Source organism: Lutra lutra, chromosome 7, assembly GCF_902655055.1.
Source record: "Lutra lutra chromosome 7, mLutLut1.2, whole genome shotgun sequence".
NCBI lineage: Eukaryota > Metazoa > Chordata > Mammalia > Carnivora > Mustelidae > Lutra > Lutra lutra.
In genome coordinates, this window is record NC_062284.1 from 98,663,456 (window position 1) to 98,690,499 (window position 27,044).

General features: G+C 42.6%; 2 protein-coding genes across 4 annotated transcripts in view; both read right to left on the bottom strand.

Moving 5' to 3' along the window:
• Window positions 1-12,491, bottom strand: part of CDKL1 (cyclin dependent kinase like 1) — a 61,614-nt gene extending 49,123 nt beyond the window's left edge. Inside the window, exons 1-2 of one of the 2 annotated variants that reach the window (XM_047736245.1) lie at window positions 12,399-12,491; window positions 4,765-5,049 (exon numbers count right to left, since the gene is read on the bottom strand). In XM_047736245.1, the coding sequence (XP_047592201.1) occupies window positions 4,765-4,935 (171 nt within the window). In that variant the 5' untranslated portion in view covers window positions 4,936-5,049; window positions 12,399-12,491. Of the gene's footprint in view, window positions 1-4,764; window positions 5,050-5,520; window positions 5,643-12,398 lie in introns of those variants that run through there. The other variant, XM_047736244.1, reaches the window with a different exon arrangement.
• An 8,634-nt stretch (window positions 12,492-21,125) lies between these two features.
• Window positions 21,126-27,044, bottom strand: part of MAP4K5 (mitogen-activated protein kinase kinase kinase kinase 5) — a 110,309-nt gene continuing 104,390 nt past the window's right edge. For both annotated transcript variants that reach the window (XM_047735427.1, XM_047735426.1), the window contains exons 31-32: window positions 24,350-24,405; window positions 21,126-22,759 (exon numbers count right to left, since the gene is read on the bottom strand). In XM_047735427.1, the coding sequence (XP_047591383.1) occupies window positions 22,672-22,759; window positions 24,350-24,405 (144 nt within the window). In that variant the 3' untranslated portion in view covers window positions 21,126-22,671. The remainder of the gene's footprint in view (window positions 22,760-24,349; window positions 24,406-27,044) is intronic.

Here is a 27,044-nt window from a genome sequence, read left to right on the forward strand (position 1 = left end):
AGAATGTATGTCATGCCAAGGCACCCCTCTGCTCCAAATCTTCTGTTGGTTCCCCTCTCATTCACAGTAAAAGCCACGGTTCCTGCTGAGGCCCGGAGGCCCTTGTGTCTGACCTCTCACCCCTCTAACATCATCTCCTCTGACCCTTGCCCTTGCTTACTGTGCTGTAGATGCCCTGATCTCTTTGCTCCTCCTAGAACACACCAGAACATGCCCAAAAACATCACTGAGTCTTGCTTGTGGCCTTTGTACTCACTATTCCCTCTGCCTGGAATGCCGGCATCACTCATCTCTTCCCATTTGCTGCTGGTATCTCTTCAAATGTCATTCATCAGAAAGGCTTTTCCTGACCCTGCTCTATGAAGAAAGCAAGCCTCTTCATCACTCTTTACCCCTTTATCCTACTTTATATTTCACCACTCGACATAAATTATTTGTCTACTATGAGTCTCTCCTTACGTGGAGGGCAGGGGCCCAGAACAGTGCCTGCTACATACAGGAGTTCTGTAAAAAGTTCCCAGATGAACACATTCCAGCACACTGATGCGCAGGTGTCTCAGCAAAAATGATGACTGAAAATACTGAATTCTTTCTGTTTTCCCACATTGGAAAGTAAGTTTGAGAAAGGACAGGACAGTTGCTTTGAGCTCAGTATTCCAGTATAATTACTGTCGCTAAACGATACTTTAGAGTATGTCCTTAGAGTATGTGCTGACTGATGATACCTATTGAAAATGCTTATATTTCTAAAAGCCTAACTGTGTAACTGGGAAAAATCAGATTCAAAACTAAACATTAAAAGGGCAAGTGCAATAGGACCTCTTGGTGAACAGTGAATTACATTTAGTTTAAAGAGCAGTTTACTAGAGGGAACCTGGGTGGCACAGTCAGTTGAGCCGTCTGACTTTTGGTTTGGGCTCAGGTGGTGATCTCAGGGTCCTGGGATCGAGCTCAGTTCCGGGCTCCATGCTTAGTGTGGAGTTTGCTTGGGATTCTCTCCCTCTCCCCCTGCCCCCCCGACTCTCTCTAAAAATAAATAAATAAATCTTTTAAAAAGGCAGTTTATTAGTACAAACACTAAACCTATCTCATAAAAATACCACACTTTTTTTTTCAAAATGGCACAAAATAATGTTATTTGAAAAGTTTCAAGTTTTCAGAAAAAAATGTTTTCTAAAACTATTAGCAAAATTCGTTTTTTGATAATAATTATCATCCTCAAAAGCGCTTACCAATGGATGGCTACAGCCTCATGTATGCTCCCACACTGAGAATGGGAAATATTGTAGGTATGCTACCCTGAAAATTATGCAATTGACTGCTAGAATATTTGTTCCCACGATCTTATCCGCTTCAGAGGAAATGACTGGAATTTTTTTTTTAAAGATTTTATTTATTTATTTGACAGACAGATCACAAGTAAGCAGAGAGGCAGTCGTGGGGTGCCTGGGTGGCTCAGTGGTTTAAGCCTCTGCCTTCGGCTCAGGTCATGATGCCAGGGTTCTGGGATGGAGCCCCGCATCGGGCTCTCTGCTCAGCGGAGAGCCTGCTTCCTCCTCCCTCTCTCTGCCTGCCTCTCTGTCAAATAAATAAATAAAATCTTAAAAACAAACAAACAAACAAAAAACCTTGGCTGGCTTCTTTCTTTTCAGGAGAAAGCCAAACTCCTTGGCCTGGCATTCAAATCCTTCTACACCTGATCTTCATCTAAGTGTCTTGCTTGCCTTATCATAATAGGAGCAGCCAGGGGGATGTCCCTTGCCAGTCCTCACCTCTCTGGCTAAGGTTATTGAGGCAATCTTCACCTTCAATCCTCCTAGTTCCTGGTTCCTAACCTCAGCAGGGGTCATTAAAAGCATAGCTCTGCAAGAGGTGTGCAAGGAAAGTATTAGGAACTCAAACTCACTGAGCTGCAAACTTCCCTTGGGCGCACAGAGCTGTGCTTGGCTCACAGTGTAATATTCCTCTTCCCACAGGCCACTGGAGCTCTCCCTTGAATTCCAGCTCAGATGGGGGCCCTAAAACACTTGCTTAGATGTCACCAGTTTTTTTCCTGTTTGGGGGACTATAGTATGTCCCCTGGAGTCAACCTCCAGACCCAAAGGGCCACCTGGTACCAAGGTGTAGCTTTGTGCAAAGTAGACCTCTACTCCAGGAAATTCCTCCCACCTCCTTCTACTGAGCCCTGGTGTTCTTTCCTTTCCTTCTCTTCCTGGCCTGGTAGCACCCAGCAGGCAATCCTGGCTAAAATTTTAGGGTTATAACCTGTGTTCCCTCCATATACTGCTTTCCACGTATGTATCTTCTCCTAGGAGAGACTCTCTGTCCTGAATGCCTTATTTCTCATTCCATGCCTCCCTAAACACTTCAAAGTCTAGTTCAAACATGACTCTAAATACGTTATTTAGAGGATTCTTGCCAGGCCTGGAGACACAAGGTAAATGACACAGACCCTGCTCATCAGGAAGCCAGTTTATCAGGATTAATAGCCAAGGGGAAATTTATCTTATTTCCCTTCCATGGTTAAGCATCAGAAACACAACATGTACCATTTCATATAAACATTGTTTATGGGTGGCCCAGTTAGTTGAGGGTCTGACCCTGGGTTTCGGCTCAGGTCCTGACCTTGGCATCCTATCACTGAGACCTGGGTCAGACTCCACACTCAGCAGGGGAGTGTGCTTGAGATTCTCTCTCTCCCTCTGTCCCTACCCCCCCACCCCACCCCCCACCCCGGCTCAAGTGCTCTATCCTCCTCTCTCTCTAATAAACAAAAAAAAAACAAAAACAAAACAAAACAAAACAAAAAACATTTGTTTTAGGCACAAGGAGGCTCTACGCATATTTACTGAATAATTAAATGGAGAAAATGTGACTTCATTCAAGAAACTTCCAATTCACCATTTCAGCAAATATTTAAGTACCTGTTATGTGTTGGGGATATCACAGAATGCTGAAAAGTTAGGGCTTTGAATAATGGACTCTATCCATAATCTAGTCCCATCACCTCATATAGATCGGGAGGGTCTACATCTGTGCACTTGATTTTGAAGAATGGGGTGCTCTGTGCTTCAAAATCAGGCTCCTGTACACACAGCCCTTTCCTTCAGGTAGCATCAATATTCGGTTATTTGAGAGAACACATCTGACTTCCTAATTTATTGGCAACAACCACTCTTGCTAAGAGTTTATTTTGTTAACCATTTTTTTTTTCAATTTACAGTAACATGTATTGGAGGCCTACTAAGCACTTAGTAATTCGTACAGAAAAACAGAGGTTCCCATCCTGGAGGAGCTCAATTAACACAGGGAGCTACACTTGGAAACCCAGTATTGTGCATTCACAGGTGATCTTCGGAATTAGAAAGGCTATCTTTCCACTAGAAACAGATTGTCTTTTCTTTGGAGTAAAAGAGTCCTTCGAAACTCAGTTATCGCTTTTTCCTCTAGGGAGAACCTGAGAAAGTGGGAAACACCCATCAGCCCAAAAGAAAGGGGGAGAACCTGTCCCCATAGGGTCCCCAAGCCATGGGATGGGCAAATACAGCTGGTCTTACCCCTTCCCGGGGAGCCCTCTTGGGGTGTGGGTAGTGGAACCTTGGAAGTGTCTTCTCAGAGCAGATAAGATCTTGCTGGTAAAGAACACCCCAAACGGAAAGAGATTATCCCCCCATTTAAATTTACCCAAAGCCTGCTAATTCACATTCAGTTTCCTTATCCAGAGATAACACCACACATTCAAGCCATGGGGAAGAGAGATGTGCAGAGAGGCTTGGAGAAAATAGAAAGGAAGGGATAAGAGAAAATCCCCTGGATGCTCCTTTCACCTCCCACTTGGTAGCTCTTTCCTCGTCACAGAGTTGGTTACACATGTCCGAACACTGAGGCCCTAACTATCTGAAACCAAGTTAACCCCACTGTGCTCATTACATGTTGCACTCTATGTTGGGATTTGGGTTTCATCCTCACAGAAATTCAGAAAAGCAGCCTTTTTCTACTACAGAAAAAAATGCTCTCAGCATATAACAAACACCCTTTTCTACCACTCTGATTTTCACAGTCTTCTAGGGTTAACAAACATTTTAAAAGTGATCATTTCACCTTTTTTTTTTTAAGATTTTATTTATTTATTTGACAGAGATCACAAGCAGGCAGAGAGGCAGGCAGAGAGAGAGGAGAGAGGAGGAAGCAGGCTCCCCGCCGAGCAGAGAGCCCTATGTGGGGCTCCATCCCAGGACCCTGGGATCATGACCTGAGCCGAAGGCAGAGGCTTAACCCATTGAGCCACCCAGGCGCCCCGATCGTTTCCCTTCTTTAAGAAGAATCTTTTTTCTAGAGAAAGGACATTATGATGTTCAGCAGCAGATACATGTGAGGTGTAAAGAAAACCTGTCAGCTTCCTAGCAGTTTGAAAACAGGTGAATGATTAATTCTCTTAATGGGCTGAGAATGTCAGCAGAACATGGCCTGGAAGTTTACCACTCATGAATGCCAGCAAACTGAAGTTGATGGCTCTTGAAGAACCAGGTCTAGAGTGGACATGGGGGAGAGGAAGAAAAATGAAACACCCACAGCATCTCCAAAAGTGAATCTCCCCCTTTCCCTGCACCGGTAATTGGCAACTTGTACATAGACATCCCACTTGTGTCACTGAAGACAAATGTCCTTGGAAGATGTTACCGCCTCTTAACACATTTATTAAACACAACACGACTCGCTTTAATTTTTTAGACCCTGAAAATTCATTTTAAAGAATCCATTTACCTTGAGCATGCGGATTTCTCGAAGGGCGATTTTCTTTATTACAGGGTCATCTTCTGATTCCAGAAATCTCTTGATGGCTACAATCTGACCCGTGTCCCTGTTTCTGCATTTGAAAACAACTCCATAGGATCCTTCGCCAATTTTCCCAATTTTTTCATACTTCTCCATCATAGAGGAATAAATCTTAAAACGGATCTTCACATAGTTTGAAAATGTCACACATAGACTACTGGCTCGAACAGACTGAACTAGAGCCCCACTCAACGATGGCTCTTTGTCAAGCACCTGGAACAGAAGGGCACTTGTTAACCAGTTAGGAATCGACCCATGTCCTTAAAGCTCGCAAGGGCAACGAGATCCGGGATGACAGCCTAGAGCTCGTAACGATTCTAAGCGCCCGGTATACATCCTGCGAGTTAAAATGCAACCCGTCATCCTAAAACGAACCGAGCTGTAAGATAATCTATCTTGTTTAATGATCTAGTTCATCCGATCTAAAACACATGAGCCGGCTCAGGGCTTCCCCGGTTCTCATTTCGGGTCTCATTTCTCTCGGGCACCGAGGCACTAGCCGAAACACCATGTGGGGGAGCCTGGCGCCTCCCGGGTGGGCCTAGTCGGGGGGCAGGATGTGCGGTCCCGCCGCCCCCCCGCGCCCTCCCCGCAACCCGGCCTGTGCTGCGCAGCCTCGAGCCGCGCCACGTGGCGCCCAGGCCTGCCGTCCGGGCCCGTGCGCCTTCCCCGCCTGGGACTCACAGCGCCGCGACTGCCGGGCCTGGCCCTGCTCCCGCCTCGCCGCCTCTCTCGCGGTTGTGCCCGCCGCCGCCCCAGCCGCAATCCCTATGGGAACGGGCCCCCGCCCCTGGCTGGCCTGGGCGGGGCCGCCGCGTCCTGGCGGCGGGGAAGGGCCCTGGTGGGCGGCCCTGGGTCCCTGGCACCCGAGCGTCTCTCCGCCGGGGAGAGGAGACTTGCAGGACTGCGGACTCCAGCAGGTCGTAAAAAACGCAGCTCGAGCGGAGTCGGCTGGAAGACGCCTGCGCCGGGAGCACCCCTCCCAACACCCCCCATGCGGTCTGAACTTCACGGGCAGGGCCGGTCCCGCACGGTCTGAGAACAGATTACTTCTCCCGTACACTTTGCTGGGTTACAAACGCCTTGAGGACAGCTTTTGTGTCTGTCCGGATCAGTACTGTAGCATCCCGCCAACCAGGGATGAATGAATGAAAGGCAGAGAGAGAGAGGAAAAGAGGGAGTGGGAGGTATGAAGACTGAAACTGGTTAAAGTCAGCACTTCCCTCCATTAGCCTGGGGGTCTGTAATCATCGACTTCCTATGCAGCTGGCCTTTCTGATGTGGCAGACGCAGATGGACAGAGCCCAGCTTGGTTTAGGTATTTTTGTTTTAAGTAATCCCCAGGTCAAAGGTGGGACTCAAACTCGGGACCCTGAGGTGAAGAGTCCTATGGTCTACCGACCAAGCCAGCCAGGTGTCCCTGTTTTAGGTTCCATATTCCCATCCTTCTCCCAGATGGCTCCTATTTACTCAAGTCTGAGCACAATGGTGGGAAGTTCATGGATTTGGGGAAAGAATGAAATAGTTTGCTACTAGGCAGACTGCCTCAGTCAGTACTTCATCATCTAGCGCATTCCATACGCCCAGCACTGAGATGGGTGTTTGCCCTGGAAGTGATACCTGAGGAGAGAAAAATGTCATACCGTCTATTAACGGGGACCGTCTATAAAACGGGGACCAATCCCGCACCAAGCAGTATGCCACTGAAGGTAAATCTGGATAGGTTTCAGGAAGGAGCTGGGAAGAGAGGAATGGGTGTCTTCCGGGACCAGGGAGTAGCATATAGATGGGGTCCAGGGATGAGCTACAGGTGGTCTGTGAACCTCCTAGAAATTGTTTGCAAATGGCAACCACTGATGTGTTTTCTGTCTCAATGGCTTTGCCTTTTCCAAGATGTCATATAAATGCAACCTTTTGAGACTAACTAAACTTCTTTTACTCAACATGCATTTGAGATTCACCCATGTAGTTGAGTATCTCCATAGTTCGTTCTTTTTTATTGCTGAGTGGTATTCCATTATATGGATAAACCAGACTTTGTTTATCTATTTCCAGCTGAAGAACATTTGAGTTGTTTCTAGTCTTGGTGATTATAAATCAAGCCACTATAAACATTCATGCATGGTCTTTTGTGTGAACATATGTTTTCCTTTCTCTTGGGAAAATAATACTTAGGAGGAGTACTGCTGGGTCACAGGATAAGTACATGTTATTGTAAGTAATTGCCAAAATGTTTTCCAAAGTGACTATGCCATTTTACATTTCTGCCAGCAATGTTCCAATTACTCTGCATCTTTGCCAACACTCCTATTCAGGTCTTTTGATTTTAGCCATTCTAATAGGTAGGTAATTGTCTTCTGTGGTTTTAATTTGCATTTTCCTAATAACTAATGCTGAGCAGTTTTTCGTATGCTTATTTACCTTCTGGATGTTTTCTCACAAGTTCTAGCTTTTTGTAAATTCCTTGGGGTTTTCTATGTAGGCAGTCATGTCACCAGCAAACATGGATAGGTTTAGTTCTTCCTAACTGGTATACCTTTTCTTTTTCTTGCCATCCTGCACTTGATAGGTCCTCCCATGTGACATCAAACAGGAATGGTGAGAGCAGACATTTCTGTGACTGATGTTAGGAGGAAAGTACCTGAGCATGATTTTTCTTATTTAGTCTGTTGATATAGTGAATTGCATTCATAGATTTAAAAATGTTGAGGGGCACCTGGGTGGCTCAGTCAGTTAAGTGTCTGATTTCGGCTCAGGTCATGATCTCGGGGGGCTGTAAGATTGAGTTGGTCTCATTGCTGAGCAGGGAATCTGCTTCTCTCTCTCCCTCTGGCCCTCTCCCTGCTCATGTTCTCTCTCTCTCTGTCAAATAAATAAATAAAATCTCAAAAACAAAACAAAAAAAGGGGCAGGTGGCTCAGTCCTTTAAGTGTCTGCTTTCAGCTCAGGTCATGATCCCAGGGCCCTGGATTCCCCATGTCTGGCTCTCTGCTCAGCGGGGATCCTGCTTCTTCCTCTGCCTGTCCCTCCCTCTGCTTGTGTGCACTCCGAGTGTGTCAAATAAATAAATAAAATCTTTGTAAACATTAAATAAAAATGTTAAACAGAGCTTGCATTCCTGGGATAAGCCCAACTTGGTGTTCTATCATTTCGTTATGTTGCTGGACTGTTGGCAAAGATGCAGAGTTAACATCAAATTGGTATTATTCATTCCTTAAACGTTTGTTAGAATTTTCCAATAAAGCCATCTGAATATGGAGTTTTCCTTACTGAAATGTTTTAAAATACAAGTTCTATTTCTTTAATAAAATATAGGGCTATTCAGCTTATCTATTTCTTCTTGAGTGAGTCTTGGTAGCTTGTATCTTCAAGGAATTTGTCTATTTTGTCTAGATATTGGAGTTTACAGCTATAAAGTTAGTTGTTCATATATCATAATATTACACCATCATCCTTTTAATGTTGTTCATATATGATACTATCACATTATTATCCTTTTAATATCTATAGGATATATAATGGTGTTCTCTCTTATCATTCTTGAGATCAGTAAATTTTTCCCCCTCTTTTTTTTGATCAGTTTGACTAAGTCTTACCAATTTCATTGATCTTTAAAAAAAAAACAGCTTTTGGTTTAGTTGATTTCCTGATTTTTCTGTTTTTCAATTTCATTGATTTCATCTCTTTATTTTTTTTCTTTCTGCTTGCCTTGCTTTTAGCTGCTTTTTCTAGTTTTTTTTAAAGATGGAAACTTAGATCATTAATTTTACATATTTCTTGTTTATAAGCCTTTTTTTTTCTTTTTTTTTTTTTAAGACTTTATTTATTTATTTGACAGAGAGAGATCACAAGCAGACGGAGAGGCAGGCAGAGAGAGAGAGAGGGAAGCAGGCTTCTTGCTGAGCAGAGAGCCCGATGTGGGACTCGATCCCAGGACCCTGAGATCATGACCTGAGCCGAAGGCAGCGGCTTAACCCACTGAGCCACCCAGGCGCCCATAAGCCTTTTTTTAAAAAATATTTTATTTATTTATTTGACAGATCACAAGTAGGCAGAGAGGCAGGCGGAGATCACAAGTAGGCAGAGAAGCAGGCAGAGCAGCAGGCAGAGAGAGAGGGGGAAGCAGGCTCCCTGCTGAGCAGAGAGCCCGATGCGGGGCTCCATCCCAGGATCCTGGGATCATGACCTGAGCCGAAGGCAGAGGCTTAACCCACTGAGCCACCCAGGTGCCCGTTGTTTATAAACCTTTGATGCCATACATTTTCCTCTAAGCTCTACTTTATTTATTAATACTTTATTTATTTATTTGACAGAGAGAGAGACATCGAGAGAGGGAACACAAGCAGGAGAAGTTGGAGAGAGAGAAGCAGGCTCCCCACTGAGCAGGGATCCCAATGCAGGGGTTGATCCCAGGACCCTAGGATCATGACCTGAGTAGACATTTAACTGACTGAACCACCCTGGGGACCCTCTAGGCAATACTTTAAGATATTATTTACTTATTTGACAGGCAAAGATCACAAGGAGGCAGAGAGGCAGGCAGAGAGAGGAGGAAGCAGGCTCCCCGCTAAGCAGAGAGCCCGATGGAGGGCTCGATCTCAGGACCCTGGGATCACGACCCGAGCCGAAGGCAGAGGCTTTAACCCACTGAGCCAACCAGGTGCTCCTAGGCAATACTTTAAAACACATCCCAGAAACCTTAATATGTTGTATTTTTATTTCCATTCAGCTCAAAGTATTTTCCAACTTATCTTGTGACTTCCAGTTTGGCCCATAGTGTGTCGTTTAATTTCCAACTACTTGGGGACTTTTAGATATCTTTTTATTACTGATGTCTAGAATCAGAATTGCATTCTTTTCAGAGAACTCTCTTTGTATGATTTAAATTCTTTGCAGTGTATTAAGATTTGTTTTATAGCCCAGCCTATAGTCTATGCTGATGAATGTTTCTTTTTGACAAGTTAAAAAATATATTTTTAAGTGGTATGGGAAAGTCATTGTGACTTCTTCCAGTGCCGCCTCATCTGAAGTTCATACCAGGCTGCAGTGAGTCTGGAAAATTAACTTTATGGACTCTGCAAGGTTCAGTACCCAAGGAGCCTGGAACTCTGCCAAGCCCAGCAGTAGTTAAAATAAGGGAGCAAGGACGCCATTTCTTTACGCTTAAGTAGGCAGTGAACCAGAAAGCCAGCGTGACTGGCAGCTGCACCAGTTGTTTTGTTTGGAGGAAGCTGGAGCAAAATATTAGAGGGTAACTTTGAAAGGGAGACAAACAGTTGATGTCACCATTTAGCACCAAACAGAGAGGATACTGTGGCCTCTCTAACAGGCAAGGCCCTCAAATCACCGGCAGTGCTCTTGGTTGGCAGGACTGAAATTTGTGGGTTTTTTGTTTTTTTTTTTTTAAGATTTTTATTTATTTATTTGACAGAGATCTTTAAAGATTTTTATTTATTTATTTGACAGAGAGAGATCACAAGTAGGCAGAGAGAGAGAGAGAGGAGGAAGCAGGCTCCCTGCCAAGCAGAGAGCCCAACGCAGGATTCAATGCCAGGACCCTGAGATCATGACCTGGGCCGAAAGCAGAGGCTTAACCCACTGAGCCACCCAGGCACTCTGAAATTTGTTTTAATACCAGAGAAATAGAACTCCTGGCAAGTGGAGTTCTTGGTAACTGAGACATGGTCCGACATGTGGGCTCTTCTTCTCAAGCAAGAGCAAAGAACAGTGAGACAACATTATCTTTTTCTCCTTAAGGTGATCTTTCATTTGTAACTGCATAATCAGAGACACTCCTTCAGTGTCCCCGGGTCACACAAACAGTACAGAGGTATTTTAATCCCTAAAGGAGGCAAATAAACATTCCGTAGCGTAACACATGGTAAAAGAGAAAGAGTCTGGCATGTGGAGTCAGAAGACTAACATTTCTAGCTTCTTCCTAGTGTTTGATAATTGTGCAAGATAATTACTATTGCCTAAACAACGATAGCAACAACTGTTTAACTAGTGTTTTCTTCCCTGCAGGCATTATGTTCAGAATATTTCATACGTGAGCCTCACAACAACCCTGGGAGATGGGCACCAATATTATCGCGAGGTTTCACACGAGGAAGGTGAGTTCTAGAATGGCTAAGTCCTTTGTCTAAGGACACAAAGCTAGCGAGTTGCAAAGCGGGGGTGGGAACATAAGCGGTGAGTCCAGAACCTTTGCTCCTGTTTTGCTGAAACTACCTAACATGTAGGGGTGGTTGTCAGAACTTTTTTTAAATAAAGGTTGTTTTTGTTGTTGTTGTTGTTGTTGTTGTTTTAAATTTGAGAGAGAGAGTGAGAGGGAGAGGGGCAGGGAGAGGGGCAGAGGCAGAGGCAGAAGCAGACATGCCGCCGAGCATGGAGCCCTGATGTGGGGCTCGATCCCAGGACCCCAGGATCATGACCCCTGCAGAAGACAGACACCTAACTGACTGAGCTACCCAGGTGCCCCAGTTGTCAGGATTTTTGAATGAAAATACAGGGCACGGGGAGTTGACCCCAAACACTTACAATGCACAGTGTAGCGCCCTCTTTTTTTAGAGCCCCCCCGGGAAGATGAGACTTGTCATTATGCTTCCTTCTCACAGGAGTCCAGTTACTCCCTCTGTGTGCAACTCTGACACTCAGGAGAACTAACCTCCCCAAGGCTGGGCACTGACATCTCCTCCAAGTACTGAACACAGGGCAATGCTGGAAGCTTTTCCTCCCTCCCTCCCTCCCTTCCTTCCTTTAAGTGGATTTGGAAAGGAAATCATTTCGTGGGCACACACAGAAAATAGTTAAATAACTACCACTTAGGGACACTCAACGTTTCAGGCTCTGGAACCACACTATCTCCAAGCTTTATAATAATCCTACATGGTTGGATAGATGAACTGGTTGGAGTTATTAAAGGCCCCATTTTATGTAAGAAGAACCTGAGGTTCGGAGAAGTTGGTCCAAGGAGACAGGCCTTCCAGGGTTGTTTGGGGTATCCAGGGCTGTCCAAAGGCAGGTTTTAAACCCACGCCCCCCGATTTGCAGAGCCCGTGCTCTGGAGGCACTATAGGGAATGGCAATAATGAAGACTATCTGTGAACAACCTAAAGTGACAGATCACTGCCAAACGTTCCAAAACCAGGCATGTTAAGTAACTGTTCCCCTTATCCCAAGACTGGTGAATTAATGTAAGTATGGGAAAACAACTGTAAATTAAATAAGGGCTCTCATCCTTGACTTTACATGTGAGCCTAGCCAATAGTGAAATAAAGTATTTTCATCCCCAATTAATATAACCGTAGTTATTTTTTGTGTGTTTTTCCCTTTAAATACTTACTGCAGGGGCACCTGGGTGGCTCAATGGGTCAAGGGTCTGACTCTTGATTTCGGCTCAGGTCATGATCTCAGAGTCATAAGATCCAGTACTGTGTCTGGGCTCCGTGTTGAGCATGGAGCCTGCTTGAGATTCTCTCTCTCCCTTTCCCCCTCCCCCTCCCCACCCCAACTCGTGCATGTACTTTCTCTCTCTCTAAAAAAATAAAATAAATACTTACTGCATTTTACATATGGCAAGCCATCCTTTTAAAGCACCTCCTCTTCTAGAAGCCTTCTTTGTTTCTGAATCTTCCTTTAACAACCCCAGTCCCTTTTTTGCATTTCCAGATTTTAAAGCAAGGACCCAGTACTTTCACCCTTGGACCCAAATGCCTTAAGAGCTCAGCAATATTAACATTAAAACCTTGGGGGAGTTCTGTGGCTGGCCCTGAGCTACCAGCGGATGAGTCAGTGTATACGATGATACTTCGTCAGGAAACAGAGTTTCAAAACCTCAAAGTGGACATCTCTTTGCCACCTTGAACAGTTGATTGCCTACCATACTTATCTTAAATAAGGCAACCTATGCACATTTCCGTGCTTTATGATTTTGAGTCCTTATATGCTGGAAAAAAAGTTAATTTTCCAGAGGTAAATTTATGAGACTGAAGAAATAGGAAAGCATATTAATAATTTTCTGAACTCCAGCTTAAAGCTGTGACACAAACACAGCTGTTTGGAAAGCAGGCTTTTCCTGAGAGCTGGTGCACGTCAGCCACCATGCTGGGCACAGGGGACCAGGAAGTGACTTTCCCTGACATCAAACACCATGTCAGTGTGCATGGCCAGTGCTCCTGCCTCCCCACACTCAGCTTCTATTATAAAATGGGGCCGTTAATAATTCCAGCCAGTTAATATATCCAACCATGTAGGATTATTATAAAGATTGGAGATAACATGGTTATTGAGCCTGAAACGTAAGTGTCCCTAAATGACAGTTATTAACTATTTTCTGTGTGTGCCCATGAAATGATTTTCCTTCCCAACCCACTTAAAACAAGGAAACTAGATAGGAGAACATGGGGGGCTTTTCAAAATACTTCTAATAGGTCTGGGAAGACGAGAAGGCACACCTGGCATTTGAGGAAACAGACACAGAAAATGTGTAATGAGGGGCACCTGAATGGCTCAGTTGTTAAGTGTCTGCCTTTGGCTCTGGTCCTGGGATCCAGCCCTGTGTCGGGTTCCCTGCTCGGTGGAAAGCCTGCTTCTCCCTCTTCCACTCCCCTTACTTGGGTTCCTGCTCTTGGTGTCTCTCTTTCTGACAAATAAATAAATAAAATCCTTAAAAAACGTATGTGAGGCATTCAGAGTAAAAAAAAAAAAATTTTTTTTTTTTGCTCTGGGCAGCCAACAGGCCAAGAACCTGGGTCTCAATGCTGATTTCTATTCTTTCCACCTGCCACATCCCACTGTGGCTTCAAATTGGGGAACTCCAATTCCCTGGCAAAAGAAATAGAAATCCGCCTTAAGAAAACCCAGTATTGAAACAGAAATATTCATGGGTGTGACAAGGTCGGGGAGAGGACAGGGAGCGTGAATTAATTGCATTTTAAAAATACTCTTTGCTTAAAGCGAGATTTCTTTTCAGATAGATTGTTATAAAACTGCATTCGTTTCTCAAATGGAGTTAATACTTCAAGTCCTCTCAACTTTGTGGTGCTTATTCACTGCTGTCTAAGTAACTCTGTACAAACAGAAGCCACTGAGCCCTTAGATACATCTCCCAGGTCAACCATTGAATTTTTAAGCATCTGTTGACCCAAAAGATCTAGTTTCATAAGGTCATCTTTAAGCGGCATACATGCTGAGGATTGAGTGAAGGTCACAGTTAAAACCACAGGAGGAAATCCTATTATTGTAAGCAGGTTTCAAAGGAATGGCTTATCAAGTATTAGCAGTGAGGCACCGGGAGGCATCTAAAATGAATCCACACGGTTCTTCTAAAAAATACACATTTAAACAATATTTCCCCCAAACAATAAGAAATCCTGCACTTCACACAGCAACATATTTATTTTTCTTCAGTATCATCCAACCTGATTATCCTATTTAGAGCGTGAACTCTGGAGCCGGATGGGGCCTCCAGCTCTGCTATGAGCCATCTGTGAGGACTCGGGCAAGTGACTCAACCTCTTTATGCTTAGCGACCTCCCAAGTCATTGTGAGCGCTAAGTGTTCCATGTTAGCCCTTACCGTTCTTATCACCATGCTACTGATAACCTGCAGACTACTTTCTGTTCAGATGGGAACTTCATTTCCCTACTAAAAGGTTTTCCACACTGAAAACATGTAAATTTATAGGTTCACTCAAAGCTTCCCAGTGAAAGCACATCCTTTGAGTCACTCAGAGCCCTAAGCAACGCTCCTCAGGGAGCCAGGCTTCCCACTGCCAGAGCAGCCCTCTTCCCACCACAGCGTGCAGCCACCCAATGGTGGTCTCAGAGGATGGAGACAGCATGAGAAGGAGGGCCAGTCGGGCTCAGATCTGAGTTCTACCCTTTTTTGTCTGTGTGAAACCAGGAAAATTATTTCTTATACTGATCGGGAATTTTTTTCTTTCTTTTAGTTTTTTTTTTTTTTTTTTTTTTTTTTTTTTTGGTAATTGATGATTCACATGCTGCTGTAAGGATCCTGTAAACTGCCCAATTTCCACCGATGGTAACATCTTGCCAAACTACGGTACAGTATCACAACTGGGTATTCACATTGATGAAGTCCACCCACACCGCAAGTACGTCTCATGTTACCCTTCCCCCCCCATCCCTGAGCCCTGCTTATCAAGAAGTTCCTCGGCCGGCACACCTAGGTGGGTAAATTCCTAGAGCTGGGATGGTGGGATTACACGGCAAATGCATGTGTAACCTTCCAAGGCAGCGCCGTATGGTTTCTCAAAATGGCTGTACCATTTGCATGCTCCTCAACAAAATAAGGAGAGTCTCAGGTACTCCACATCATTGTAAGCTTGATATTGTCAGTCTTTTCTTTGTTTTTAAATTGTGGTAAGAGGCAAGTAACATGAAATGTACTATCTTTACCATTTCGAGTGGACAGCCCAGTGGTATCCGGAGCTTTCATGGTGTTGTGCGGCCGTCTTCACCATCTGAGAGCTCTGCCATCTTGTAAAATGGCAACGCTGTACCCAGTGTACAGTAACTTCCTATTGCCCCCATCCCAGCCTCTGGCAATTGGCATTCTATTTTCATATTTCATGTTTCTTATTTAGCTATTGTGAATAATGCTGCTATGGATATAGGTGTACAGATATCTCTTTGAGACCCTGACTTCAGTCTTTTGGGTACACCCAGAAGTGGGATTTGATCCTCTGAGTCACCAGCTTCTAGTAATCCCAAATGGGGCCCGTTGGTTCCTCCCACCCTGCTGGTGGTGACTGCTTACTGCAATGATTGTTCTCCTCATGTCCTGTTTCTGCTAACATCTGTGAAACAACTCCACATATTGATTCTCTGGTAAAATAGCTCTGTGGTTTCTTGTTCTGTTGCCTAGATCCTGACTAATATTCTTAGAATAAATAATTTTAATTGATTTACTCCCAATACTTTCCTCATTTTCAGAAAACTGGAAGGTATTTACAACGTAATTGCATTTTATAGGAGCAAGACTCTTGAGTCACAGAAAATTTTTACTATTTATACATGAGTGGGTTACTGCATTACCTACTCAAAGTTCATTCGATTGTAGTTTAATACAACAAATGTTTATTAATGACGTACTACATGTCAGGAACTATTTGGTGCTGGGGATGCAGATATAAGTGTCATTGTTCCTTATTCTATTTTTTAAAAATAGATTGTATTTATTTGATAGAGCCCACATGTGTGGTGAGGAGTGGCAGAGGGAGGGGGAGAAGCAGTCTCCCCACTGAGTGGGGAGCCTGATGCAGGACACAATCCCAGGACTCTGGGAACATGACCTGAGCCGAAGGCAGACGCTTAACCAACTGAGCCACCTGGCCCCGCTCATTGTTCCTTATTCTCTCTTTTTTTTTTAAGATAGTATTTATTTGAGAGAGAGAGTGATAGAGAGAAAGCACAGGGGCGGGGATCAGAGGGAGAAGCAGACTCCCTACTGAGCAGGGAGCCCCATGAGTCCCAGGACCCTGAGATCATGACCTGAGCCGAAAGCAGATGCTTAACCCACTGAGCCACCCAGACCTCCCTGTGCTTTAAGGAATTTTTTATTTTTTATTATTTTATTATTTTTAAAAAATATTTTATTTATTTATTTGAGAGGCAGAGAGAGACAATGAAAGAAAGAGAGCATGAGAGAAGAGAAGTCAGCGGGAGAAGCAGACTTCCTGCTGAGCAGGAGCCCGATGTGGGACTCCATCCTGGGACTCCAGGATCATGACCCGAGCTGAAGGCAGTCGCTTAACCAACTGAGCCACCCAGGCGCCCCTGCTTTAAGGAATTTAAGTGGAGAGTGGTATTCACCGTAAACAGAAGCCTATACTTGAAAGCTTGATACAGTCAGTGCTTTACATGGAGCAGTTACACATCAAGGGGTTGGGATGCTTTGGCAGGGGCTCCAGGACTAACCCACGATCACTGGATTCTCTGTGTCCTGTAGTTAATCACAAATAACCACAGTAAAGTAACTAATCCAGGAAGATTTAGACTTGACAAACATGACCAGGATGAAGTCATATATCCAAAATTGAATGTCATATTTAGAGTGTGCTAAATCTTACACTCACCAAAATTGCTGAGGACAGAACTTGTGGGTGAAGATCATAATGATTTAATGAACCATTTCACTCACACGTGGTGAGCAGCTTTGGTGTTTTAAGCTTCCCCAAGTGATGGTTTAGAACTACATAGCACATCTGTTCCTTTTGCCAGTTCAGCATCCACTTATCCTGTTAAAGCCCAACCTTCCTTCCATCTTCTCCTTTGGCTATCTGTGTCACTATGACTGTCATTCAAGGTACCTTCCCCTCCCCCGCCAAGGGATAACCACCCCCAGGCTGAGCAGGTTCTCTTCCCTCAGGACCGGAATCTCAAAGTGGATTCCTCCCGAGGCCCCAAGGGGGCACAGCCTGGCTCCTGCAACTAGGTCTTCTGTGAGCCCAGTTCTGCTGCTTTTTCTTGAATCTGTAACCACCAAAGAACAGCCGAAGAAGCCAGATTCAGCAACTTAACTGTCACTTATGTATATTTCAGATAGTTTCCTCTGCCTGGAATGCTTTTTACTGCCATCTTAACATTTCCAAATACTGCATTTCCGTCAGAGATATCGACTAGTTTAATGGCTTTCGTAGATATTTGAGCTATACTTGGTAGGTCTCCAGATGGTCCTAAAGGGACTGTCTGGATTCAGACAGATGGATCTGAGATTCACCCCAGCTTTCCAATTAACTGTGTGTGAGTGTGGCGGCTACAGGTCGGTGCCAATCAGATCTTCCTTCAAGAGAGAAACTGCTGCAAGAAATGAGTTCATCTTCAGAATTCAGCTCAGCTTTGTCCAAGCTTTCGCTTGGCTGCTCCCTGCTAATGACTGAGTTCCCTATGGTTGTTTTTTTTTTTTTTAAATCTTATGGCCACTCTATTCTGTTTTTTTTTTGTTTTTTTTTTTAAAGATTTTTATTTATTTATTTGACAGAGATCACAAGTAGGCAGAGAAGCAGGCAGAGAGTGAGAGGGGGATGCATGCTCCCTGCTGAGTGGGGAGACTGATGTGGGGCTCAATACCAGGACCCTGGGATCATGACCTGATCCTAAGGCAGAGGGTTTAACCCACTGAGCCACCCAAGCGCCCCTTCCCTATGGTTTTAAAAGCAGAGCTCGTCTTTTCTAACACGAAAACCCTCTCGGGGCAGTCTTTGCTCTGGAGCTCCCTACTGACTGGCCAAGATGCTGCGCTCACAGAGCTGCACTGCCAGTTTGAGGCTCAGCAAATCCTTCTTCCTCCACTTCTCATTTCACGTGTGTGAGATCTGCCGGAGCCTTTCCTTACTCCTGCTCACTCTTATTTTCCACACAGATGGCTCCCTAAGTAAGTCTCATTCCCCCTTCTGTGGAAAAATCCGTGCCAATGACTCACCTCTCTGGTTTTCTCATTTATAAATAGGAGTCCCACTTCCGCTATCATTGGGTCAATGTTGAAAATTAGAGAATATTCTCCCCAGGACAGGTCTTGGCAGAGACTCTGATGAAAATTTTTTATTGACATACATGCAAAAAGAATGCATCGGTCATCAATGTAGAGCTTGTTGAGAAGTGAAAAATGGAACATTTCCAGCACCTCAAAAGCATCCCCTCGGGCCCCATCTCAACCGATTGATTCCCTCACTCCTGCTCAAAAGTAACCACTATCCTGTAGTGATTTCTAACACTATCGATTACTTTCCATGTTTTGGAACTCCGTTTAAGTGAGATCTGACAGTCTACTTTTAATGTTTTTAAATGTCTTCTGGATTCTTACCTGGAACCTTATACTTATTTTGGGGGAGAGGTGTGGAAAGGCATGTTCTTGCATCACGGTATCTGACTTGTGAACATCTCACAACTTATCCTTTCAACTGTACATGGACATTTGGGTTGTTTCCAGTTTTGGGAAACTATGGATAATGCGGCTACGAACAGTCTTCTTGGTCTTTTGGTAAACATGTTTTTGAGGCATTCACCTAGGACTGGAAATGCCGGGTGCTGAGATGTGTCCACTGAGGCTGTTTTTCAAAGTGACTATACCAGTTCCCACTCCTGCCAACAGTGCGTGAGTTCCAGCTGTCCTACATCCTCATCAACACTTTTCCTATTGCCCTCTTTTGTCATTTAGTCATGCTGGTGGGATGTGGTGTTATTTTGTAGTGGGATCATTGTTTCAATTTGTGTTTCTCTGGTAACTAATGAATTTGAATACTTTTATCAGTATTTATTGACCTCTTGGATGTTCTTTTTCTATTTAGCTTTATTCAGGTGTATTTAAAATACCATACAATGTAGTCATTTTAACTGTGCAGATAAATGTTTTTTTAGTAAGTTTACAGTTGTGTTTACAGTTGTGCAGCTATCATCAGTCTCATTTTTTTTTTAAGATTATTTATTTATTTGACAGATAGAGATCACAAGTAGGCAGAGAGGCAGGCAGAGAGAGAGGAAGGGAAGCAGGGTCCCCACTGAGCAGAGAGCCCGATGCGGGGCTCAATCCCAGGACCCCGGGATCATGACCTGAGCCAAAGGCAGAGGCTTAACCCACTGAGCCACCCAGACGCCCCAGTCTCATTTTTTTTAAAGTCTTTTTTTTTTTAAATTTGAGACAGAGAGAGAGAGAGAGAGAGCGAGCTCTCATGTGAGCAGGGGGCGGGGGCAGAGGGAGAAGGGAGCCGGATGTGAGGCTTGATCCCAGGACCCTGGGATCATGACCAAAGGCAGATGCTTAACTGCCTGAGCCACTCAGGCGTCCCATCATTTTATTTATTTTTTTAAAGATTTATTTATTTATTTGGGGGCAGGGGGAGCGACACAGAGAGAGGGAGAGAGAATCTTCAGTAGACTTCCTGCTAAGTGCAGAGCCTGAGGTAGGGCTCGATCTAACGACCCCAAGATCAGGACCTGAGCCGAAGACAAGTCTTAATACTCAACCAACTGAGCCACCCAGGTGCCCCCCCCCCACCTCATTTTAGAAATTTTCATCATCTCACACAGAAACCTCATGCTCACAGTCACTCTCCCTTCTCAACCCCTGCTCCTAGTCTACCTTCTGTCTCCACAGAATTACCTTTCTGGACATTTCAGATAATCATTACAGTAAGGGAACTTTTAGAACTAGTTTCTTTGACTAACATGTTTTTGAGGCTCATCTGCACTCTAGCATTTATCATATGTTGTTCCTTTTCATTGCTGAATATTCCATTGCGTGGAGAGAACACATATTGTTTATCCATTTACCAGCTGGTGGATATTTGGGTTGCTTCTACTTGTTGGCTATTATGGATAATGCACCTTTGGGCATTTGCATTCAAGCCTTTATGTGGACATGTTTTCTCTTGGGCAGATACGTAGGAGTAGAATTGCCGGGTCATATGGTAAATCTATATTTACTGTTTTAAGAAACTGCCAAACCATCTTCCAAAGTATTGTGCCATTTTACATTCCTACTGCCCATTTTTCTATTGAGTTGTCTGCCTTTTTTGTTTTTAAAGATCTTCTTCTTCTTATTATTTTTTAAAGTAACCTCTACACCCAGTGTGGGGCTCAAACTCCCAAACCTGAGACCAAGAGTCTCGTGCTCTATTGACTCAGCCAGCCAGTCCCCCGTCTGCCTTTCTTCTTAAGGATTGTATCTTTTGGGTACATGTGGACATACATAATGCAAGTCTCTTCTCTATTTTGTGGCTTGTCCTTTCCTTCTTATAAGGGTGTCCTTAGATAATGGAGTATCTTAATTTTAATTAAGTCCATTTTATATAAATGTTTTCTTTTATGGTCAAAGCTTAATGTTCTGTTTGGGAAGTCTTTGCTTACCCCAAGTTTGTGAAGATATTATGTTTTATTTTAAAAGCTCTCCCTCTTATGTGGTAGGTTTCCTTCAGATATTTTGTCTTGGTTGTTTTATCATTATTAAAGCACAGGACTATAAGATGACCTGCAGGCTCTGGATGCATGGAGCGGTGGGTGTGTTAACTAGGATTTTCATGTCAGGATCTCTTTAGGTCTTTCCACTTGAACTGGCCAGATTGCACAGAGATTTCACATATTGTTGGGATGGGAAGGTCTGGCTGCCAGGATTCAGTGAGAAGGAGGAGGACACTGATCTTTGTATCTAGTATGTAAATATTTCATTTTCGAGTATGGTCCCTGCCATGGAGTGTATCCAGTGTCCTTCAATTCAGAGGCCCCCTTTAACATACCCAAAAGAAATAAGCACACACTTACTAAAATCAGATATGTGCATTTTTAAAGAAAATTTACTTTATATTTTATTTGCATAACATTTTATTGTTTGCATAGTGAAAAGAACAGAGTCACAAGACTCATAGTCTGGCTCAACCACCAACTTGCTGTGTGAACGGGGTGACTCTCTTAACCTGGCTAAACCCTTATTTCCTCATCTGAAAAATGGGGATGATAATACTATTATATAGAATTGCTAAAGACTGAAAGATTGTTATACTGTCTTCCTCTCAAGTAACTGCTGAAAATAATCTATACTTCACTATTGCTAACCTCTTGTTCATCATCTCAATGCTAACTGTTCTCAGTAAGTACATTAAGACAATAGGTACCAAATGTGACACTTTAATTTTGAATACTAACAATAGCAAAAGAGAAGCAAACTCATAATGGCCCTATCCCTTCTTATTTTTAGAATACTGGTTTTTATAATACTTATTTATACTATCCCATTAGGAATTCAATTTTATTTAAAGATTTTTTTTTCTTAAACCTACTCAAAATGAATACCTACATATGTGGAAAAAAAAAACCAAGATTACACATGTAGCTGCTTTACAGTTCCCCTCTGGTATAGTATAAGTAAAATACATATCATGGGCAGTTAAATACATCCCCCCCTACATCAGGGATGATAATATATATGAATATTAATTTATTATGCATGATCCCTAGTGTAAAAAAAATCACAGGTATATTATACTGCTTGTCAAGAATACATACACATGGTAGTCACATCTAGACATACACACCCCTCTAACAATATTTCAACCATTATCAATATCTTCTGTATGACCCCCTATATTATAATCAAAAACTCAAAACTCCCTCTTAAGGCAATTCTGGATGATCCTGTATTATAAAATACTTGTGTTAAGCAAAACTGCGTGTATGTACTAACCCAAACACACTGCCTTTAACCCCTCAAAGTACTACTCTTAAAAGGTAAACAAAATTTTTATACATTAAAAAAAAATTTAAGCTGCTCTGAAACCCTCCTCTGCTAAAAGTTACATATATCACACCACTCCAGCGAGAGATTAATAAATAAGGATTAAATATTCTATTTTACAAAAACATACAGAATGGCCAATGTAAAAGTGAAAGGCTTACTTGACAATTTTTTTTTTTTATCAAATTATGCTCATTAAGAAGGAATAAAACATGGTATAAAATAAGAAAACTATCACTAAATTTATCTCTCTGAGGATAATCACATGAGTTATCTAAAAATATCATGGCACCCTTGTTACAAACATTATTTTTTTAAAAGACTGTGTTTCCTGGAACTAGAGGACTATTTGTCTCATAGCTTTTATTAAGCAAACTTGATATAACCACCACACAGTGGCAAGAGATAGAACAGCTGTTTCCAGCTACAGAAAATATTGAATTCTACCTTAAGGTACAGATCATTTGAGATATAACCCATAAAAGTTAAAATAAATCATAGTGTAGTTTGTACTGAACTTAAGACATTTTTTGCTTTCAATGGAGTATGGTCATTTTCTTGTCATTTGAGATCAGTTTTTGTTGTTTAGTAACTATTTTCATGTCCAGCCAAGATGTAAAGATTGCTGTGTGCAGTAGGATTTTCTGTTGGCCTACTTTCCAAAACGACAACCCTGCAATTAAACCAAAACAAAAGGCTTAAGAGTAAAAATAGAGATTGCATGCTTCACTCAAATACTAATATCAAACAAGGAAAGAGTATCATTGTTCATATTCTCATAAAGATCATAAGTGTACTGTCAAATTCAGCTTTACACTTTATAGCTCAAAAACAAAACTGAATAACAACTGATAAATTTTTGAGTATAAAATATCGAAAACATTTGAGGATAGTCTCATTATCTTACTCCAACTAAAACAAAATTTGCCTACTCATATATGCCAACAGAAAGTATAATAAAGCTTTAGAACACAATTGATTCTAGAACAACATGAAGGTTAGGGGCGCTGACCTCCTGCACAGTTGAAAATCCTGTGTAACTTTTAACTCTCTGCAAACTTAACTCTGAATGGCCTACTGCTGACTGGAAGCCTTACAGATAACACGAACAGTTGATTCAGTCGATTACCACATATTCTGTATGCTCTATGCATTTACATACTGTATTCTTACGGTAAAGTAAGCTAGAGAAAATAGTAATTTTAAAAATTCCTAGAGCAAAAACATTTACAGGACTGTACTGTATTTATTGAAAAAATCTGCATATAAGTGGACCCATGCAGTTCAAAACTGTGTTGCTCAAGGGTCAACTATCAAGAAGGGGGTGAAAGAACAACTTAGAGAAGAAAACAGGATCTAAGAGACACCCATCCGAACAGTGATTCTATGAGCAGCCGACACTGGAAGACCAGAGGTTTGTCATCCTCGTCTCACAAATGATGCCTACTACTGTAGCCAGTTTTGCTGCAGTAACAATTTTTGTGGGAAAATAGGAAGGGAGGGTTATTTTATTAGTCGTAGAGGTAGATAATACAGACTTTGGAGGACAAAAACTAGTAAATTTTTTCCCTAAGATGGCACAGTTTTAGAATTTGTCTTTCATTTTGATCACAGAGACGATGTAATTGCTTTTAATTGAGACTGACTTCAGAAATGGAGTCAAATGTTTTCTGATACAAAATGATACAAAAATGTCAGGAGGAGCATATACTTTTGGGTTTATGTTGTGATAGTTAATAGAAGATAACAAACTAGGAACAAATGATAAAAATGAAGGGACCTGAAATATATCATGGTACTAGGGACATAAACAACTCTATTAACACACTTTGTCTTGGCGGACTATAACTATCTCTAGAATCAGGATCCTCACACTGGTGAAAAGACTGCTTCACCAAATATTTAAATTTTTCTTCTCTGTCTCAATAAAGATACAAGGAAATTTCTCTCAGTTGCTGAGCCCTCTAAGAATCCTATTTGAAACAGTTACAGGGTGATAATATAAAGATTTTATTTATTTATTTGACAGACAGAGATCACAAGTAGGCAGAGAGGCAGGCAGAGAGAGAGGAAGGGAAGCAGGCTCCCTGCTGAGCAGAGAGCCCGATGCGGGACTCGATCCCAGGACCCTGAGATCATGACCTGAGTGGAAGGCAGCGGCTTAACCCACTGAGCCACCCAGGCGCCCAACAGGGTGATAATATAATGAAGAACACAACTACTGAACTCCTTTGGTAATGAAATTAAACAACCAAACTATTACCTGTCTGATCCCAATAAGCGGAAAACTCTTGTTTCATCTGAAATCTCCTGGGTAACCTATGAAAAGAAAATATCTATAGTCAGACCTTTGTCCCCATATTATTTAAATCATAATTTAAAAACCACTTAGAGCAATTATTAAACGTGAGGGTAATTTTTTTTAAAAAGATTTTATTTATTTATTTGACAGACAGAGATCACATGTAGGCAGAGAGGCAGGTAGAGAGAGAGGGGGAAGCAGGCTCCGCACTGAGCAGAGTCCGATGCAGGGCTCGATCCCAATACCCTGGGATCATGACCTGAGCTGAAGGCAGAGGCTTTAACTCACTGAGCCACCCAGGCGCCCCATGGTAATTTTTTTTTTGTTTTTAAGATTTTTTATTTATTTATTTGACAGAGAGAGAGAGAACAAGTAGGCAGAGGGGCAGGTAGAGAGCGAGAGGAAGGGAAGCAGGCTCCCCGCCGAGCAGAGAGCCCGACCTGGGGCTTGATCCCAGGACCCTGGGATCATGACCTGAGCCGAAGGCAGAGGCTTAACCCACTGATCCACCCAGGCGTGCCCCGCCCCATGGTAATTTTTGATAGGCTCAGTTCCTCAAATGAAATAAATTTCAGTAGGTTTTGTTTTTTGACTGCCTTATTGGTAAGAAATAAATCAACATTTATAGAACATCTGGTATTGGTCAGGTACTTTCCTTAGAACTCTTTGTGATATATATAATAATTCCCATTTATTTAAATTAAATTAAATTATATAAATTAAATAATAAATTCCCATTTATTTATTTAAAACAAACAAAAATCTAAGGCTCAGAGAAGTTGAGTAACTTACTTAAGATCAAATAACTGGTAGACCCAGGATTTGAATTCCAGTTTGCTGAACTGCGGAGCCTCGACTCTAACTTCCTTTCCCTCAGTGCAGAAGCTTGAGGTGGCACCCAGATCCCCCCTGACTTCCACAGAGCTGTGCTGGGCACTCCCAAGTCCTCGTGTCTGACTGTAGTGTTACCTATGGTGTTCCTCTGCTCAATTTTCTCCAGAGCTGTAGAAGGTACAAATTCAGGTGCACATACTATTCCGAAGTGTGGGGAGTTTATACTCCCGGGAATAACACTTAATCAAAAGAGACAGCAGTTGGTATATAAATGCACCAGCTTCCCACCTTCAAATGAGTCTGTTCTGAAATGTGTTCCATACCCTGCCTCAGTGGTCCCTTTAGGGTTAAGCCCTGGCGCCCACAGTGGGAACCAGTTTATTAATATACTATTTGTTGTTTTTTGTTTTTTGCCCCTCTCTTATCTTTATTTTTTTTTAAGATTTATTTATTTATTAATAAATAAGATCACAAGCAGGCAAAGAGGCAGGCAGAGAGAGAGAGAGAGGCGGAAGCAGGCTCCCCGCTGAGCACAGAGCCCGACACGGAGCTCAATCCCAGGACCCCGGGATCATGACCCGAGCCGAAGGCAGAGGCTTTAACCCACTGAGCCACCCAGGTGCCCCATCCCCTATCTATCTTAGAATCCTCATTCCATCACTTGATTTTTGGGATCTACTCCCAATAAACTACCCACACTTGATTCCTTGTCTTAGGCTAAGGTCAGCGTTTGGAGGAGTCCAAGCTACAACAGTGTGGATCTGAACAGGTATAAAAATACTCTATTATCAATGAATTTGCAGTCTAGCTGGGAGGACAGAACTAATAACCTTGAAGCAGGAAGTTAATAGTTCTATACTACATGGAACTGATTCTCAGAGTATTAAGTTCAGAAATGTTCCAATCATTGTCGTTGAATGGTTGAGCATTACTTGATGAATATCATAGGCCCAAATGAAGGATGAGAAAACAAAAGAAAGAGGTAAGCAAGATGAGTTTTTTTCTTAAAATTTTTACTAACATATAATGTATTATTAGCCCCAGGGGTACAGGTATGTGAATTGCCAGGTTTACACACTTCACAGAACTCACCAAAGCACAAACCTTCCCCAATGTCCATAATCCAACCACCCTCTCCACACCCCCTCCCCCCAGCAACCCTCAGTTTGTGAGATTGAGTCTCTTATGGTTTGTCTCCATCCTGATCCCATCTTGTTTCATTTTTTTCCTTCCCTACCCCTCAAGCCCCCCACTTAAGCAAATGAGTTAAAAATAGGACATAGAATTTGTATGTGATACAGTGAGAAACAGATATTTTCTATAGATTTCTAACCATAGGAGTGACACACTGAGAAAAGCATCTAAGGACAATTAATTTTATGGCAGTAAGTAGGACTGCAGGTTTCATTAAATGCAGGGACCTGGTGACATTTAGTGACATGATAACTAGATAAAACTGACATACCAAAGACAGCTGATTTATGCTGTTTTCTCATGGAAGCATTCTAACTCCAAATGCATGTAAGAGGTACAAATAATCCGTCACATATAAATATGAGCATGCATAAAAATAAAGGTAATTCAAATTGAAGACTTTCAGTTTTAAAATAAATCCCAAATGTGTGAGACAATGGTGTAAAAGAATTACAGAGGTACTCATATGAGTAGGAAATGTCTACATTAGTATCATCTTAACTATTAGGATTCTTCTCTCAAGGCGGGATGCCAAGTCCCTCTCCTGCATGAAATGTAGCCTGATTATCTCAACTAGAAGTGATTTTTGAAGACACTCCCTTCAAATCCAGATTCTGCCATTTATCTA